A 19,973-nucleotide genomic window follows, 5' to 3' on the forward strand; every position below is an offset into this window, starting at 1 on the left:
AAAGTGTATTTTTGGACTAAATTGAATATTATGAGTGTTAAACAAGTTAAATCTGTTATTATAAATCAAGAAAGACGAGCAATTGACTTTGATCAGTAAAAAAAAAGTGAGAAAAAGTGAAATTATAAAAGAGTACATTTAGCAATAAAACAGTTTAGACAGCAACAGTTGTGTGACTTTGAAAATCACCAAAAATGGTGGAAATTTAATTAGAGGCTGAATAATATATGAAATTAAAGTTGAATGAGCCTATTTTCACATAAAAGAGACAGAGCAAGCAAAATAGTTTTATATTATAAGATATTTGAATTTTAGTGAGATAGGGCTAGAATGATTTCGAAATCCCTTATTCTGACTTTGGAAAATTATTAAAAATTGTACAAAAATAATTATGAGATAAACTTTATATTTTTAGAATCTTGAATGAGTCTATTTTCAAAAGAAACAAATGAGAACATTATCCGAATTCTGTACTATGAAATAATTAATTTTTAGTGAAGAAAGGTTAGAACTATCGAGCAGTGAAACAGGGGAAATTTAAAGAATAAACTGTACTTATTGTATAAGAAAAAAATTCTAAAAATTTTATGGTAAGAAGATATGAGTCTAGTTTCGAGGAAAATTAACGGATCTTAATTTGGAGCTCGGTAGCTCGAGATATAAATAAATTAGTGACTCTAACTCAGACAGACAGTTTGAATTTACATACAGGAAAATAGTGAAAGTATGAATAATGTTGTTTAAGTGTGTTATACACATTAAGGATGTGGAATGGAAAGGAGGAGGAGGAAAATTGGAAAATATATGAATGATTTGTGTATAATTGTTCATATGCTAGATTATGATTGATAAACGATGAAATAGAAATGATGCTTATATTTGCGCATGATTGGTCATGGTTTAACCTCATGTGGGAAAATAAAGTTTCATAGTATGTGTGTTGGTATATTTGGAATATGATATGGCTTGAGGTAATGTCATGAATGGTTTATGAATTAACACATGTTGGTAAGTTTGATACATGAACAAATGTTGTGCTCATTTATGCTTATAATGTTTATGCTATATGTTTATTTGGTTAACATATTTGGTGTACATGCTTAAGCTTTGGCCAAGATGTGGTTGGATTATGCCACGTTAAACTTATAAGTTATGCATTGAGATGGTAAGTGCCTAAATGGAAATATGCTTGTGATCATGATAGGGGTGGTAAGGTTTAAATTATGTAATCTCTAGTGAAATGGTTTATCACGTGGTTAATTCCAAAAAAGAATTATGTTTAATTGCATTAGCTTGCGACTATGGTTGAATGATATGCTTATGTCTTGTGTGATATGCATAGGAAACGGGTGTGGAAAGATAATGAAATAGTAAGTTTATATTTGAAGTGAAAAATGACAAAAAAAAAAAGGATGATGAGTTTAATTGATGTTGTTATTTAAGCTAAAGTGATATTTTCATTGCAAAATTAAGAATTTCATAAATGTATTAATAAATGGTATAATCGATAAACGTTGAGTTAAATGGTAAATACGTATTAGTATTGAACTTTCTAATATTGAATTGTACGTGAATTAAATGGAAATTGCTAGTGATAGGATTTGAATTTTGAGCATGAGAAATTGTGAATTGAATAAAAAGAAATGAAGCATTGAATTGCATGAGTATGTATCGGGTATTATAAATATAATATTTTGAGGATATATTGTGAAGAATTATAAAAGCATGTTAATAATTTAAAAGTTTTAATTTAGATGAAATTTTATAACTCGTTTCAATACATTTACAAGTGTATGTGTTCTGGTAATGCCTCGTACCCTATTTCAGTGTCGAATACGGGTAAAGGGTGTTACAATATTATTTCATTTCATACTTATAATCCATATTAGACATCATTTTACAACCAAAGTTACAAGACTTAAGTACATAATTTATATAATACCTAAGTACATGCCACTTTTACAAAAAATAAAAAAGAAGAAGATTACATCACTAAATTGTCTCTGAAGTCGGGATTGATCTGGATGCTGAACTGGACCTTTGATTTCTACTGACCTACGCACGGAAACAACCGTCCGCTGAGTATTTTATACTCAATGGTATTACCATAATTCAAACTATATAACTTTAATGAATTATAAATATTAATCATATAATATTAAACATGTAAAATTTATAACTTATAAGAACTAATTTACATTCAATTTCATATTTCATATAATAATTCATCAACAATGTCATATATTAATAACTTGAATTTGATCAATTCATGAACCTTAGGTTCATGCTTTCAAATCTCACAATTCGACTAACAATTTCTTTCTTATGCTTTCAGTCGTACGATCAATCAAATTTATTCAATTCTCACATTTCGATTATTCACCCTTTTAACAAACCCGAACCTTGACGGATACACGGATTCCAACCAAACACACCAATACGACACATTTGTGCCTAAAACGGTACTCAGTACCTGATCAACATATCAAAAGCAGTATACAACACATAAAGTGCCTGAAACGGCACACGTGGTGGCTAATACAACACATATAGTGCCTGATCGGCAAGCCGATAAATTCTCGTACTCTTCTAGTCCTATGGCATATGCCAACTATATCCGACTAAGCCCGATTAGTTAATAGGGTATTCAAATCACTTTCTCAATTTCAATTTCACTTTCAATGTATAATTCAATTCGATACAATTTTCCACTTTCCAACAATATACTATCAAATATTCATACAGAATCATAATTCATCTCAATTTCATTCATTTCAATATTCATACCTACCTTAAAATTTTACTTACCATACACATAAATTTAAATATAACATTTAAAAAATAGTAGTTTGAATTATAGTAATACAAACCGTGAATTTCCCATTTTAGTCCTCAATAGTCTTCTCCTTTCCTTTGTGTGCCGATGCTTGGGGTTCTTTGTTAGCTATGAAAATAATAATTAATTGAATTTCTTTTCAATTTATACCCTAATCCAAATTTAATCCTAATTAACTCATTTACTTTTCTAACTCAATTCACACTTCATTTCTACTTAATATCTTGCCATATTCAACTTAACTATTCAATATTCATATTAAAACCTAATTTTAAACTTCTTTCAATTTAATCCCTACTATGTAAAACTTATAACCCAGTTTACAATTTTAATCCTTTAATCAATTCTAACTTGAAATTCATTCAATTAAACCCTAACTCATTATTTTGTTCAACATGAACTATGTTCAAAACCTAAGAACTTTCAAAACTTCAACTTAATTTCAATAAAACTTTGTTCTAAAGCTTCTAAAACATCAAAATTAAGAGAAAATGACTTAATTAACTTACCTTTTAAAGCTTTAAAACCTTAAACCCTAGTTTTTCCCTTTCTTTTCTTTTTTTTCTTTCCTTCCTCCCTGTTTCGAAAGCTTCTGTTTCTTTTGTTATTTTACTTTATTATATATATATATATATTAGTTAATAATATTAATAATAATACATTATAATAATATTTAATCCATAAATATCTTTTACTTAAATTTTAAGTAAATAAATAATTATAATACAAGTGTATATATATTATTACACTTTACCATCTTATCACCATACACTTGTCTTAATTTATTTTATTTCATAATATAATAATATTAATAATAATATTTAAATAGAAAACCATAATAATAATTAATAATTATAATTATAATAATAAATTAATAACAAAATCTCAAGATTTAATACTCATTAACCGCCTCATTCTAAGTAATCAGTCTAATTGCTTATTTAGAGCCTTAAGTTTTTCTTTAATCTATAATTAAACTTTTTCCCTTTATTCAATTTAATCCTTTTCACAATTACTCTTAATTAAGCTAAATTCACCTAATTAAAACTTAATTAAGCTCACTACTAGACTCATAAATATTTCTAATAATTATTTACGAATCCATTTCATTAAGACGGAGGCCCGAAAATGTACTTTTCCGAAGCCCGTGAATTTTGGGTCATTACAACTTCTCTAATTCTAATATAAAATTTCCCTTTTTGTCAATTTATTTCCTATTTTACTATATCAAGGACAATATCTCACTTTCTTATAGTACTGTAGCAATTTTCGGAGTGTTACATCACGATTTTAAAATTCTAATCCTAATCAATCGGTAGTCATTAAATTCATTAAGTTTTGCTATTTCTAAAATCTAATGTGATAAACATATAATCATATGTAATGTAATGTAAACTTTATATTTTCACAAATTACTCAAAAAGCCAGTGAATTAATTTAATGGTTGTTTGATTGTGGTAATACCGAATTTTGAAATTCGAAAAATATAGAGAATTGACTAATAACATAATTTAACCAAACAAATTTAATTGCTATTGTTTGGGTCAAAATTTGAAAAGTATAGGGACTAAAGTTAATCAAATTAAAGTAGATGAATTAAACCAACAATTTATCCATAGTACAGGGACTAATGGTATAATTTAACCCTCATTCAAAGGTGTGAAACTGGTCCGGACCTAATAACATCCCCACGAGCTTCCATTAAATTTCCAGTCCATGTCAAATTGTAAAAAACAGTACGAACATATTGTAGTTTTGTAAATGAACATGATCAATGGCACGATTTCAGACCGACGTAGCAGATTTGTGCAAGGAAACTAGATTTTTCCGGGAAATTGAAACTATATCATTTGCATGTGGAAGAGAGAAGGGTATGACTATAACTACTACGTACGTACTAAATAACAATTATATTCAAAAAAAAATTGTTGTGCTTCGATTAATTTATTACATAAAATGCAGAAATTCAAGAACAGAATTTGGAAATTGGGGTTTGGTATTGATTGGCAAAACCTTAATTACTATAATAATTGAGGTTCTCAGGTCTCTGTTCAAACATATGTGTAATAATAAATAAGTCTTTATTTGACTCTTCAAAAGAGAAAAAGAAGTTTGTTTTTTGAATGGAAAAAGAGGTTATTTAATTAGGAAGATAGGGTTTAACATCTCATAAAGAAAAGGTTCTATTTGTCCCATTCAGGTGGTCACTAAAGATCAATGCTTTTTTTCTTGAGTTATGTAGATATGTTAAAAAGGGTGGTTTTAAGAGATTAAATTGTAATTTTTATGATAGTAAATAAAGCTATATAAATTAAATGAAAGTATGAACAAAATAGAAATGTAGAGTATGATTTGAAGATGCCAAGAAATTTAAAGTTGTATCAGTTACTTAAAACAATGAAATCAGTTGGCGAAAGTTCCCTTCTCCAACGGACCAATTTCGCATTAACAAGTGCAATAATATTTTATTAAGCAAGGAAATATTGGTCTTCCCTTCCCTTTCCCGTCTATTCCAAAACTCTTACTTCAATTCACGTGCCTTTGACAATGACCTCTCTTCGTTTCATGCAGGCTATAAATTAACATGCAAATTCTCACCTTTCTTTACCCACAAGCCGTTCCCTTGATTTCTATCAAAGATTTTCTCCCAAAAGCTTCTATGGCTGAGAATCACTATGAAAACCCTCCTCTTACCATCTCCAGGATTGGTATCATTGGAGCTGGTGTTAGCGGCATCGCAGCTGCTAAACAGCTATATCACCATAACCCTGTTGTTTTCGAGGCCTCGGATTCAATAGGTGGGGTGTGGAGAACCTGTGCTTATAATTCCACTAAGCTGCAATCGGCTCGTAAGGATTACGAGTTTTCGGATTTCCCGTGGCCTAACAGAGACGATCCCAGTTTTCCTACTCATGTTGAGGTAGTTGATTACTTGGAATCATATGCTAAGCACTTTGATGTGTTGAAGTTCGTCAAGTTCAATTCAAAGGTGATGGAGCTACGTTTTGTTGGGCAACAAGGAACAACCCAGCTTGGCGGAAATGGTGGGGCGTATGGGAGTCCATTACCAGGCCACCCTGTTTGGCAGATTGCAGTGCAAACTAATGGTTCACAAAACCTACAGGTTTGTTGCTTATATAATATCTTATATCATCTATGCTTTACGTAATTCATTAGCTAATACAACCAGCTAAAAAGGGTTTATTTTTGTTATCTTCTTGGCCCTTAATTACTTTCAGTGGTATGCCTTTGAGTTTGTGGTTGTTTGCATTGGAAAATATGGGGATATACCCAAAATTCCAAGTTTCCCACACAGCAAAGGTCCTGAGATATTCCAAGGCGAGGTCCTTCATTCCATTGATTACTGCAAACTGGACAAGGATGCAGCTTCTCAACTGCTGAAAGGAAAAAAAGTTGCAGTCATTGGCTACAAAAAATCAGCCATTGATCTAGCTGTAGAATGTGCAGAAGCAAACCAAGGTGATTAATTCTCTCTATTATATTTGATGCTTAATATACTAATCGCACCAAATTAAAATTATAGAAAAGTAATTTACAGTTTCAAATATTCTTTAAGCATATGGTGCATTTCTTCACCTAGATAGTCACTATAACCAAGTCATATGATGAACTACTTATTTAATTTGTTAGAGACCCCAAAAAGAACCCTTATTTGTTCATTTTATTTAATACCCATAATTATTTTTGGCAAGAGTGATGATTTTTTTTATATCTGTAAATCTTTATACATGTGAATCTCTCTCTCTATATATATATATATGTATAAATAGGTTTATGCATGAGGCATGCTCTTATTCTTAGTGGGAAATGATTTGCCGACAGAATGGTATTTGCGGTTGTTGTATCTGATAAATTTAGGGTTTGAGAAGAAAGATAAAAAGGTGTAGAATTTGCAGTAGTGTGATACATGGGGTTGGTAGGGAGGGAACATGATTTTCCCACGTTAGGAAGGTCGATTTTTGCATGGATTTGTGTGTTTGGGTTAAAACTGAAAGGTCAAAACACACTACCAACCAAAAGCATCCCATCACGTAGGGTTGGACTTTTAGGCTTTTCCACTTTTTTGACTAATTACTTTTTCAACGTTTCTGAATCATATACCATTAGAATTCCAACATGGGGAATTTTAGACTTGTTCAAGTTATTATTTCATTCTGCCAAATATGTAAATCGAAAACAAAATAAAATAAAAACATGTTTTCAAAATACTCTGAACCCCACAAAATTAAATTGGAAAAAGCTAGGGTAAAATTAATAGAAACAAATCCTTTGATTTTATATAATTAACTACGGTGTTAACTTTTACTCCAAATGATGATTTAAAGGGCCCGAAGGGCAGCCATGTACCATGGTAGTAAGGACACTTCACTGGACTGTTCCACATTATTCAGTGTGGGGTTTGCCCTTCTTCTTGTTCTACTCTACAAGAGCTTCTCAGCTCCTCCATGAAAAACCCAACCAAAGCTTTCTCAGGACCATGCTTTGCTACCTTTTATCTCCCCTGGTGAGTCAACCTTTCTTAACTTAAAAACCCTTAAAAAGACAATACATTATGTATATATATATAAATCTATAAGCTGATATAATATGGTGTTTTGTTGGCAGAGGCGAGGGGTTTCGAAATTCATCGAGTCTTACTTGCTCTGGAAACTTCCATTACTGAAATATAGTTTGAAACCAGACCACCCATTTGAAGAAGATTATGCATCTTGTCAGATGGCCATCATGCCAGAAAATTTCTTCACCGAGGCTGATAAAGGAAACATTGTTTTCAAAAGATCATCCAACTGGTGGTTCTGGAAAGAGGGAATTGAGTTTGATGACAATACTAAAATGAAGGCCGATGTTGTGATCCTTGCAACTGGTTATGATGGAAAGAAGAAACTCAAAACTATCTTACCAGACCCTTTCCGTAGTTTAATCGAATATCATCCTTCAGGAATCATGCCCTTGTATAGGTATAAACATAATATTAAAAGTGCTTAGTTTGAGGGTTTTGTGTGAGATTTTTGGGACTAATGAATGTTTAATTCCTGTTCTGACAGAGGTACAATCCATCCACTGATACCCAACATGGCTTTTGTGGGTTATATTGAAAGTGTCGCAAACCTTCACACATCAGAGCTGCGTAGCATGTGGCTTGCTCGATACGTGGACGAGAAGTTTAAGCTCCCGAGTGCTGAAAACATGCTGGAACAGATATATAAGGAGATGGAGGTGTCGAGGAGGATAACCAGGTTTTACAAGAGGCACTGCATTTCCACGTTTAGCATCAACCACGGGGATGAAATCTGTGAAGAAATGGGGTGGAATTCTTGGAGGAAAAGAAGCTGGTTCGCAGAAGCTTTTAGCCCGTATGGCAGTCAGGATTATCGCCTCAAAAACTAAAAATTCATCATAACACTCATTCTTTTTTAAATTTGCATCTCAAAAAATAAGTGTAGAAAAAGTAGAAGTAATCATCAATTCATCGTAAAGTGTCATTCAATTTCAATGTCCTGTGTTTTTTATATAATTTGTAAGTGGGAAAAAAAGGAATAAGTGAAAGAAATATGTTCTTAACATGCAGAGGAGACTCAAACCTGTTGCAATATATTATGTATACGTGTATATATTTATATATTAAGTCCAAAAGTCAATCATAAGGCAACCAGCCAGAACAAACGTTTAAGAGAAAAGTTCAAAAAGGTGCAGAAATAAATGAGGTCATAGGAACTATGATATCATTTGATGTATAAAATCAATGTCACAGGGATTATTAGGAATTTAATAAGATAAAATTAATGCCAAAACAATGACTTTCAGTATGGTATAGACGCTTGCTCATCCAATATGATAGGGAAGCTACAAAACTGGACGACCGGATTCTCTACGCTCATTTAAACAGGGTTAGGCGTTGTATATTGTCTAATGTGGTTTTGCAACATACCCATCAACTGCGAAGTTTCGAGTGGCAGCAGGGATTGCTAAACGAATTCCATCAAGTTCAGGCCTTGCAATTATTTGGCATCCCAGTCGAGACCTGGCAGTTAATCCATTTAGATCAAATTAAAAAGAAAAAAAAAACCTTAGTCTGTCCATGACAGACGAACTCACGTTTCTGTAAGCCCAAAGGCTAGGTCCAACATGTCATTCTCCTCATCACTTGGCTCTTCTAATTTATTATAGTGCTCCATATCCTAGCAAAAGAGGTCAATATTAATTACCCATGAATCAATCAACAGCATGTTTGGTAACACATTGTCCTTAGCATACCATCACTATGACGTGGCATGTTGAACAGGCAAGTGAACCCTCACATGCTCCTGCAATATAACATACAAGCAGACATTAATTTTAGAAGAAAAGGAATAAGGACGTGTTAATTTGTATAATAAAAGAATAAGGAGATTTTAAAATCACATTATGTTCTTCACGTGAACAAAATATGCTTCAAGACAAACATCATTTTAAAAGGAATTCAGTAAAAGAATTACTCCAAGGAATGCTACAAAAGTAATGGATTAACAATATATCATAAGCCTTGCCTTCGAGCTCTATATCATTTTGATGAGCTGCTTCTAGCATAGACGTTCCAATAGGCACTCGAATGGGGATTTCTTCTCCATCCTTTGAAACAAATGTGACAGATATCCTGACAAATCATATAATCCAATGTGAATAAAAAATGAAAAAAAAAATCAGTTTCAGATTAAATGCATGTAGAACCATTTAAGTGTTTAAAGAACAATGTTGAGGGGCTCTCCAACTCCATGCTTTCGTTGTCAGTGAATGAATTGCGATCTGAATCTCTCACCAACTCAAAGTTTAAGATACTGATTGCACAGAGATAGACAATAGACCAGAAAAAACAGCAACAAAATCTACAACCGATTAAAGACATATGCATGCTTAGACAAAAGCCCATCCATTGAGGGGTTCCGGTTCTCTGGATGCCACCCTACCCCCTATCAGCTGAGGCATTAATCCACCACCAAGGTTCAAGTTTGCTTTGAAGTATGTTTAAAAATGTCTAAATATTATCAAGTCTAGACAAGCAAATGCTTTTCCTAAGTAGTATCAGCATAGAATTAACTTAAACTGGATTGAAGTTACATAATCATCTCTCCAAGAAGTAGTAAATCAAAATAGGTTTGCTTGGCTATTCTTATATTTGCATGTGTGTATATATAAGAGAGTTGAAGATTTATACAATCTAAAAATAATTCATCAATGTAATAAGATTTGCATTGAAAATGATTCACAACTTCATCCAACAGTCATAAGCACCATGCCAATACAGTTTTATATAAAGAACTTACGTTTCTTTCTGTTCATCCCCTCCCCCAGAAGTATTGTTGGAACCCAAGGTAGAAAAATAATGATGCTTTTGAAATATGGCACCCTGGAAGAAGGCTCTAGTTTCTGATAGTAATTCAACCTGTCCAAAAACATTGAAGAAAAGAGAAAAAGATCAAGGGAAAAGTTCACTAATAATTCGCTGAAAATGAAATCCTCCTTTTACAGATAAATAGCTAAAAATGAAATCCGTTTCTCATCCAATTCTGTAAATTGCTATACGGACTATTTGTCTATCAGTCTTCAATTTTTATACCAATACCAACCACAGATATATTCCGGCAAGTATTATCACCTCCAACTTATTACTACCTGGATTTATTCTGTAGATATGAGAAGGGAACATTCTTTTCGGATAGCTAATCTAAAAACATAATCATTCGTAGACATGAACAACAAATACATCTTCAAGACTGTCTACAGAAGAATCGGCTTAATTAGAACATGGCATAATCATGTCATTAGCTCATTGCCTAGTGTAATCAACACATTTCCCCTAAATTTAATAGGATTGTCCACTATATAGGGTAACAAGAACATAACTATCTCCACCATTCAAGATAACTAACAGGAAGATGCGTTTCATAAGCACTAGACTAAGTTCAACATCGTCAATAACAACGTATATAAGGGTTAACTACAACCCAATGTCTTAGGCTGCTCTTTCAGTGACTCAAAATATATTAGATATGCATGTCAAACTATATTTTTAACATTTTGAAATATACGAAAATAATACCCACTGACCGGAGATCGCTGGCATTGTCCGCAATGCCCTTGTCTAAATCTTGTTCTTGACATACACCTATATCCACCTATCAAAAAGACTGAAATTAGGAGTCAAGTATATGAAAAATAATTACATAAATCATGCATTGGTATAACCCACAAAACATACCACGCTGATTAAAAAGCAAAATGGTCAGATTAGAAACTACAAGGGTGTATCAAATTTTTCTATATTAATAATGCCAATTTCCATAAAATTGAACTATAATAAATAAAACCCAAATTGGAAATAGTAGCAAACCTCTCGACAGCTCATTGACAAACCGAAATCCAACTCTAGAGAGCCTTGAAGTTAACATAATTTGATGTAGTAAAAGAGCGCCCTGTTTAAAGGAGAAAACTAAATATGCTTAGAAACTTAAAAAAAAAAAAAAAAAAAAACTCAACACCTTTTAACTCGCATATCGCATATCGAAAAGTACTATCTTGTGAAGCGAATTAATCAATAGAGCTTAACTGGGCATTCAGCTAAGACGCTGCTTATTCATATAGATATAACTCAAATCTCCAGAAAGCGGAAATAACGACAGAAATTAAGTGAGAAGTGAACTTTAGAAGAAATATATATACCTTTTTGCAACGAGATGAAAGAGAGGGAATTAAAACCAGGATTGGGTCCAATCAAAGTAGGGTTTAGGCTTCACTAGGAGCGCTTCGACTGGGTTTGAAGCGTTCCGAGGCAAAGGGCCGCCATCGGAGAGGACGTACCTTTTGAAAAATAAAAATAAAAATAATATGCGCCGCAAAGACAGACGAGTATTTGAGGATGACAGTAAGGTAGAAAGAAGAGAGATGGAGACCACGCTTGTCGAGAGGCAAAACTAAAACGACGCTGTGATGGAGGGAAGAGAATCTTTACAGTTCACGCTAGAAAATAAAAAATGAAAAGAACAACGAAATGGAGATGCGGGGGATCGAACCCCGTGCCTCTCGCATGCAAAGCGAGCGCTCTACCATTTGAGCTACATCCCCTCGTTTCTTTTTTCTCAATAATTCCCTAAATCTACTTTTTTTTTCTTTTTAAATTTAGTATAACACCTATTTTATTCATAATTGATGTTGAAGTCATGATTCTTCTTTAAGATCATTACATCTTACTCCATTTCAACAAATATCCTCTATCTTCAACAGCACATAATTAATAACCCTACAATTACTTCCAATATTAAATGTCACAATTTACACTAGTTTAAATATATTGTTCATAAAAACGTATTGTTCATATGGAGTTACAATAAGAAAGGAGGATAAGGAGGAAATCAATGTGGTGCAACGGAGATCGATTCATCTAAAGAGGTCAAGAGCAGGGACAAAGACAAAAAGATAAACTAATCAAGAAGATAATTGCTAAAAGATAGATCCCTTCTTCATCGTTCCTCGGGGTATTTATAAGGAAGGTCCTCTTGTCCATTGATGTGACATGGTCGGATAAACATTTAATCCAACTAAATGTGTAAAGGATATTTATGGGCGTATATCATGGGACCTTATAAATGCGATGTCATTGTACTTAAATAGACTCCTTATTATATCATGAGGATGTTTACACTAGGAGAGTGTTCGTACTTGAGAGTGGGTGGTGATTCTCTCTAGGAAGAACGAGCAGTCTTACCCAAAGGTGTTGGGAGCGGGTGGCCTGCCGAGTTGTTACTTTAGATGGAGTCAACACGGAGGTCAACAATGTGTTTGGCACAGACACGTGCCCAAGTAGCGGAAGGGTATATATTTAAGGTTAAAATATGTCACAAGTCTATATACTTTTCACATATTTGGAATTTACTCACTATGCTTTTATTTTTAGGAATCTAGTCCCTTTATTTTTTAGCTTTCATAATTCAGGTATTGTTGTTAACACTGTTTTTTTTTTGTTAAATTTTTTATGCGACATTTTTAAATAAAAAATACTCATATGGTAGTATTGTAAGAAGCTTGAATTTAAAAAATGATTTTAAGAGTATTAAGAGTTAAACTTAAAATTTAAAATTTAAAAGGTAAAACAACTAAATTTCTAAAATAAAAATATAAAGATTAAATTCTATATTTACTTAAGACTAAGGTTATATTTGATAAACTAAAAATTAAGGATTGAATTTAAGTTATAAATTTTGTTTAGCAAATTATTTTAAATTAAATATTGAACTTAATTAGATTATTTGATAAAAGTAATATAATATTAAATAAAATAAAAAACAATTGAATTTATTATTTATTATATCTATCTAATTCTGCTCTAAAACTATAACAGATTAAAGATGAGGTGTATCGCAAATTTCGCTATAATTATGATATCTGGTTTCATTTCAGATAACTCAATTCTATTGTTTATTTTACCAATGACTAAAAACAGCCCATACCTACCTCCGACACAGTCGCGTAACCCAAAGAAAATTTGGACCAGACAAATCAATGAAACAACGAATTTACTACTAATAATCAAAACTCACTGTAACCAATACATATTTATACTTTTTTGGGGATCCCTGTTTGATGTTGGAATCATTTCCCATTTCTCTCACTGCACAAACTTTGCTTCACCATTCCAAATTCCCTCCTTCGCAATGGCTTCCCTTCTTTAGGCTCTCTGCTTTTCCTCCCCCTATTTTCAGGTAACAAGCCTGTCTCTTTTTTTTTTTTGTTGGTTTTCTTTTACTCCTTTTTTTATCTAATAAAATCTGGGTTGGGTTTGAGTTGACAAGGAAGATAAGAATTTATGTGCAAATTAAAGGTTAAATTTGCATGCAGTATCTGATATTAGGGGAATTGTTTTTTTTTTTTATATCATAATTTTCACGTCATGAATATGAAAACCCTGCTTTCTTTTTAAAAGGGAATTGATTCAGTTGATCATTGGTTTCTTCTCACAATCACCCTCGACGAGTCAACAATGGATCATGGCAACAAGTCGACGGGAATCAAGCAGATCGTTAGACTCAAAGGGATGCTTCAAAAATGGCAAACTGCGACATTTAGGTCCCGACCAAATTCCCACAACTCACAACGAAACCATGGCCATGGGGGTGTGTCGCGATCAATCAACAAAGTTCAAACAGAAAAAATGTATTGCGATTCCGACGAGGATGGATGCTACAGCCCTGAACCAGCACCTGATGTTCCAAAAGGATATTTCGCAGTGTATGTAGGGCCTGAGCTTCGAAGGTTCATCATCCCCACCAGCTACCTTAGCCACCCAGTTTTCAAAATATTGCTCCAACAAGCTGAGGAGGAATTCGGATATGATCACAATGGCGCCCTTACTCTCCCTTGTGAGATTGAGACCTTCAAATATCTCCTCAAATACATAGATCAAAACCAACCTAAGAGTCACAATGTTGGAGGAGGAAGCCCTGTTTCTGAACATGTCCTAATTTGTTTTTAGCATTATTAAACCACTTTTAAACTTATTTACCACTCTCTCTCTCTCTCCCCCCACCTCCACACATATATATCACATATATGCTCATGGGACAAGTTCATATTGCTTTATCTTCATTAACAGTCTTAAACTTTTTTCCTACCATCAGAAGTTCTATATCATTGAATTTTATGTAATGTTGTTATTTATCCGGTGTCGGGTTTTTTCCTCCTATGGAGTATGTATTTTACTTTACTCCTTTGCTAACAAATTTGTAATATTCTTTGTAAAAGGCCAACCGTGCATGGTTTTCCTCCATGTGAAACAGGTTCATTCTATTGTCCCATGAAAAGAAATTGAAATTTCTGTGATAATTTATTGAGGTTGATTAATTCCATAATCAAAGGGTGGATTTTTTATTTTTATTTTTATTTTTTTGTGGTTGTGGTTTTGTTCGCTTGATTTAGAATCGGAAGCGAATTAACTAATACTAGTTTTATGTCACATGGGTGAAAAAATAAAATATATTTTCTAATTAGTTTTTCTTAAAGTTGATAATTACTGATAAAATATATGATACAAAAAAAATTTAAACAATCTGTCAAAACTTATTGTTAACCAAAAAATAAAAACAAGTGGGTACTTGGATTTTTTAATACAAAATGTGGGTACGTGTTGAAGTTGGGGAGTGGTGGTTTTATTGTGTGAATAATTATTTTTAAGTTTTATTTTGTTAAATAAAATTTATTAAATTATTTTATATCCATTTTATTTTTATTTTCATTTTCAGAATAGTGAAATGTGTTTATTATAATTCATTGGGCTTGACACTTTTCGAGTACCCGATTTGTATTTAAGAAATTTTACAGTCTAGTAGCATTTTCGCTTGATTTTTTTTTTTTTGCTTAATGCTTATTTCTACTGAAAAATATTAATATAAATATAAGATCAAGTTTTAGGATAAGCATAGGATACTAATACGGTTTTGATTTGGGTATATTCAATTTTTATCAATGTTTTCAAATAATTTTTTTTGAAAGTACCATTATTTAAAAGATTATATCGGATGGAGAAAATTTTAGTATATATTATCCACTGTAAAATAGTTTCCTCATGTTAATAGACATTGTCAAAAGAAAAGGGAAGACCCAACATAAAAGATGGGGAGGCCCAAGTTTGTGTGTACTGTACTTTTCAAGCATTATTAATGTGTTTGAGATAAAGATTTCTTCTTTTTGGCTATGTTTCATATACAGATTGCGATTCACATCTCTTTTCTCTTTCGGATCAAATCATTGAATCCATATATAAAGATAAAACTTTCTGAAAATATTATAAAAAAAATGAACATTAATCTCTCATATATGTTACATAAGTAAAAATGAGAATGAACAGCGATGCTCTACAATATTATCATTACATAATATACAACTCCGGTACCATGGGACTGACCGGACGGGAAATGTTTCGTTTTTTGGTCTGCACGAGCCGTCAACATGCGTAAAACTCCACTAGTTCTTCCAAGGACTCAGCCTGAGGATCAGCATTTTCGAGCATCCAAAGCAAGTGTTCGAACAAGACAACCTCGCACGACACGTTGATGACGGCGTCGTTTTCGCCCGGCGACCATTCCGCGAGTTCACGGAACAAAGGGCTTTTGATAATGTCGGAGCTAATAAGGTATCGCCTCCGAGATTTTCCAACGTAGACGGGGTGGAGATTTGCCGACGATGAATCCTCGTCGATATCCGAAGCCGACGCCGCTACTGAGCTCGACGTAGGGCGGATTTGCTTGTTGTTGAATGAGTGTAGCTTCTTGAGAACTGACTTAAGCTTCGTTAGCTTGTCGCTGCCTTTCGCCATTGTCTTTGTTTTTTTTCTTCTTTGGAAGGCTTAATGGATTTTCAAACAGCTTTGGGTAGCTAAGGGGAAGAAGGCTCGTTTATTTATAAATGGAGTTGAAGAAGGGTGAAATTGTAAATTGCTTAAATGCGGCTAGATCTATTGGGCCCACGTGTGGGGTCCGGTAATTGTGGGAGGATAATGGGCCGCACTTCTTTGACGTCTGGCGTTGAGCGTTCTTTAGTAATCCTCTCTTCCTTAATTATCTATCTACCTATAAAATAATCATCGACCTCATTATATTAATTTGAAAATGAGTAAATTAAGAATTATATGTTTGATTGAAAATCGAAATTGTCCTTTCTGATGTTATCCGCTTTTATTGTTAAAAACTAGTATGATTAACATGATAATGTAGTGTGCCATATATATCTCATTCTGACATTCGAGATATATGAATCAATTTTAATGAATCATTAGTTAGTTCTTTGATCTAATACATATAGATTAATTAGCTTATTTTTTAAGTAGAAGAGATCAAATGCAATTCGACTCTTGGTACAAACGCCTCCATAATATTTTTATTATTTAAAGGTTTATTTAGTTGGAATAATCCTTCAAGTCCCAACTCAAGTAATTACCGAAAATATCATAACTAAAGCTACATTTTATCATTAAATATATTTATTAAAATTATAATTTAATATCATTTTGTTCGGATCAAAATATGTTACCTAAATTTATTTCTTTTTATTTGATTTTCTTTCGTGTCTTTAAAATATATGATTCTAAAAATAAAGAAATAAAATTAAATATAATAATTCAGACCTAAATAGACAGTGCATGTAAATCAAATGTCTATAACAAAGATAGGGATTCAGGAAGAAGTTTTATATATACATCGTAAAATGCCATGAATCTCTTGGTTTCATAGCTTTTGCTCGTCAACCTCACATGCAAAGGCCATGATGAGAGTTGTTGTTTTCATTATTTGGGCATGTGATTTCATTTCTCAATAAAAACTCGTTTTGTTTATTCTAATGGAACTAAAGCAAAAGATTAGAAAATAGTGTGACAATTTAAGGTGTTAAGAATGCACCTTTCACAAAAGTTAAGATTTTCTTTTGAATATGATTGCAAATGGAAAAGATTGAAAACTTAATAAGAATTTATTAATATCAGATGTCTCTTTAAAACAAAACCCATAAGAATAATCAGCATATACACTATGAAAGTGATTAAGAATAATGATGGGAGAACGGAAGAACATGAATATGACAATGGCAAATGAGGTTTAGGGGAACCATATTTAATAATGAGGGGAATAACAAAATTTAGGGTTTCAATCAAGAAAATCCTTCCATAAAGACAATTTGCGGCGAATGAACAATGGCATGTGAGGGACACATGGAATCAAATTAATGTCCCAAAATATTGTGAACCACTAGCTTAATAAATGAGCCTCAATCACACCCGACCGGACCCTCCTCATGTGGATTCTTACCATCAAATTAGTAACCCGTGAAAATACGAGTTTATTAACATTTTTATGATTTCATAGCTAGGATGTTATTGTTTATAAGTTACTTTGTAATATATTATTGTGTGTATTATAAAAACCGATCCGATTATTGTAAAAAGATAAACTTCGTTATTTTATTAGAAATAATTTTTTAAGAAATTTCAAACGTAAAAATTCTTTTTGGATTCAAAAAAGTAGAAGTAAACTGTAACAGTGCACTCCTGATGGAATTGCTTTTGGTTGGTGGAGGCATTAATAGTAGTTTGGTGAAACTACGTTTGTTACACCGGTTTTTGAGGAGGTGAAAAAAGTAAGAATTCACCATATATCGAGAAATCATAATGGATTGCTGATCATATAGCTAAGTGTGTTGTACCAAGAAATTCAAATTTACAATTGTTTGAAGATTAATCCCCAGTTTTAGTGCAAGACTTATTGCTTGCTGATCGTAATGTGTCGATACCGAGTTAATTTTAGCCAGTTGATGTATTCGCTTTATGTTATTCTTTTCTACTGGAAAAGAGAGAGTCATTTTTAACATTTTTAAATTAAACCAGAAATTAATATACAAAGATAGGGGAAAAAAAATGTGTGGTGAGAAGGGAAATGGACTGTGGAGTTTAGATCTATCTCTCTCTATATATGTTTCTGTCCCTATTCCAACAATATCTATTTATCGAAGACTCATGTGTTTTTTGATGCATCGAAAGGAACACAAATTTCCAATTCATTTGTCAAGAATCAATGAATGACAAATGCAACTTTGATTGTTTCTTGGGAAACAAGATCCTCCTATACGTGGGAAAATCAACAGGATCTGTTTCCACTTTTGAACTTATTCTACTAATATTTCAATTTTCGGTTGGTCAAAAACATGTACCGTGGAAGAAGTGAAATGTCTCTAAAAGACATAAGAAATGTCTATTCTCGATTGAGACCTAAAGCTTTGCTAATATATGCATGTCAACAAAGGACGAAAGTTAAAGAATCTTATGTTGAGATCAGATTGAAATAAAAAGTAATCATGTTTTTTGAAGGATGATTAGAATATATTTTTTAATTTTTAGATTAAAAATTATTTAAAAATTAAATAAGTTTGAAGGAGCCAAAAGAACAAAACGAAAAAGAAAGGTGGAAGTCACCTATGGGATCCATCTGTGCATGTGCTTAATGATGATGATTGAATGATTATAGAGGACATGTAGCATGTGATTAGCATTATCAAGCTACTAATTACCAGTGTTAACTGATTTTAAACGACAGCCTTTGTCTTCTTATATATATGTCTGAACATTGGATTCTATTAGATAAACAAGTTTATTAGGATTACTTGTCAATTAGTCAGATTTGGGAGTTAATTCAAAAAAAAAAAAAAAAGAATTGGGCTTTAAAATTTTGTTACATGAATTAATTATAATTTATGGATAGAATAAAATATTAATGAAATATTATTAATTAACATTTAATTTAATTGTTATCATTGTGGTTGCAATAATTAAAGGGACATAGGTTCGAATGTGTACATTTTATCTTTTGATTTAAGGGTTTGAAGAGGAATACAAGTATTGTTTAAAAAAATTGTTTATACGATTTTATTTAACTTTCGTATAAACTTTTAATAAATATATTTTAACATTGGTTATAATCTAATATAATGTATTATGTTTTTTTTTTTTGGGTAAAAAGAAATAAAAGCTTTAATTACAAGCTAACAGTAGTATCTGTATTGTGTAGCATAACTTGTTTGTCTATTCGCAATTGATCAGCAACCTTTGGAGGAGCAACGTGAAATATTCTCGAGCCTACAGGAGAACCTTTCATCAAACCAGGTAAAATATCTGCAGTCGAGTTCACCTCTCTAGGTACTTATTTAAAGAGTTCTCCTCCATTCACGCTTACATAATTGTTGGATTCGCACTATCAGATTTCTATTAGAATGTCCTCGAACTTCTTCATAGATCCCTTTAATGGCTTGTGCACTGTCAGTCTCAATAATAATATTAGCCCATTTAGCTTCCCAGGCTAATTGGAGTCCATTGTAGATGGCTCAAAGCTCAGCTTGTAGAACATTGCATCTCCCAATACTTCTTCCTATTCCTCACATCCAATTACCATGCTCATCTAGTGCCATTGCTGCCGACCATGCATGGCCCAACTTCAGATTACGAGCACCATCAATATTTATTTTTAAAAACCCAACAGATGGAGAAACCCATCTTTGGTTCCTTATTCGATTCCATAACTCCTCGATTTTATTTGTCTTTGCTTAATGG

General features: G+C 32.4%; 3 protein-coding genes and 1 non-coding gene across 4 annotated transcripts; 1 reads left to right on the plus strand and 3 right to left on the minus strand.

Annotated features, from left to right (window-relative positions):
• The first annotated feature begins 5,464 nt into the window (after positions 1-5,464).
• Positions 5,465-8,378, plus strand: LOC105770731 (probable flavin-containing monooxygenase 1). Its single transcript, XM_012592054.2, has 5 exons — positions 5,465-5,960; positions 6,076-6,316; positions 7,183-7,361; positions 7,463-7,815; positions 7,903-8,378. The coding sequence occupies exons 1-5, from the start codon at positions 5,496-5,498 to the stop codon at positions 8,243-8,245; spliced, it is 1,581 nt and encodes a 526-aa protein (XP_012447508.2). The 5' UTR covers positions 5,465-5,495; the 3' UTR covers positions 8,246-8,378.
• Positions 8,379-8,546: 168 nt separating this feature from the next.
• Positions 8,547-11,874, minus strand: LOC105770732 (uncharacterized). The gene is made up of 8 exons (XM_012592055.2): positions 11,555-11,874; positions 11,226-11,307; positions 10,943-11,010; positions 10,159-10,277; positions 9,385-9,491; positions 9,113-9,162; positions 8,954-9,036; positions 8,547-8,879 (listed from the first exon to the last, which is right to left on the minus strand). The coding sequence occupies exons 2-8, from the start codon at positions 11,281-11,283 to the stop codon at positions 8,765-8,767; spliced, it is 600 nt and encodes a 199-aa protein (XP_012447509.1). The 5' UTR covers positions 11,284-11,307; positions 11,555-11,874; the 3' UTR covers positions 8,547-8,764.
• A 9-nt stretch (positions 11,875-11,883) lies between these two features.
• On the minus strand, positions 11,884-11,956 carry TRNAA-UGC (transfer RNA alanine (anticodon UGC)). The gene has a single exon. It is a non-coding gene; the product is annotated as a tRNA-Ala (tRNA).
• A 3,688-nt stretch (positions 11,957-15,644) lies between these two features.
• Positions 15,645-16,250, minus strand: LOC105767631 (auxin-responsive protein SAUR76). Its single transcript, XM_012587204.2, has one exon. It carries the CDS (start codon positions 16,197-16,199, stop codon positions 15,828-15,830), a length of 372 nt encoding a protein of 123 aa, XP_012442658.1. The 5' UTR covers positions 16,200-16,250; the 3' UTR covers positions 15,645-15,827.
• Positions 16,251-19,973: the final 3,723 nt, after the last annotated feature.

This window comes from Gossypium raimondii, chromosome 5 (genome assembly GCF_025698545.1).
Source record: "Gossypium raimondii isolate GPD5lz chromosome 5, ASM2569854v1, whole genome shotgun sequence".
NCBI lineage: Eukaryota > Viridiplantae > Streptophyta > Magnoliopsida > Malvales > Malvaceae > Gossypium > Gossypium raimondii.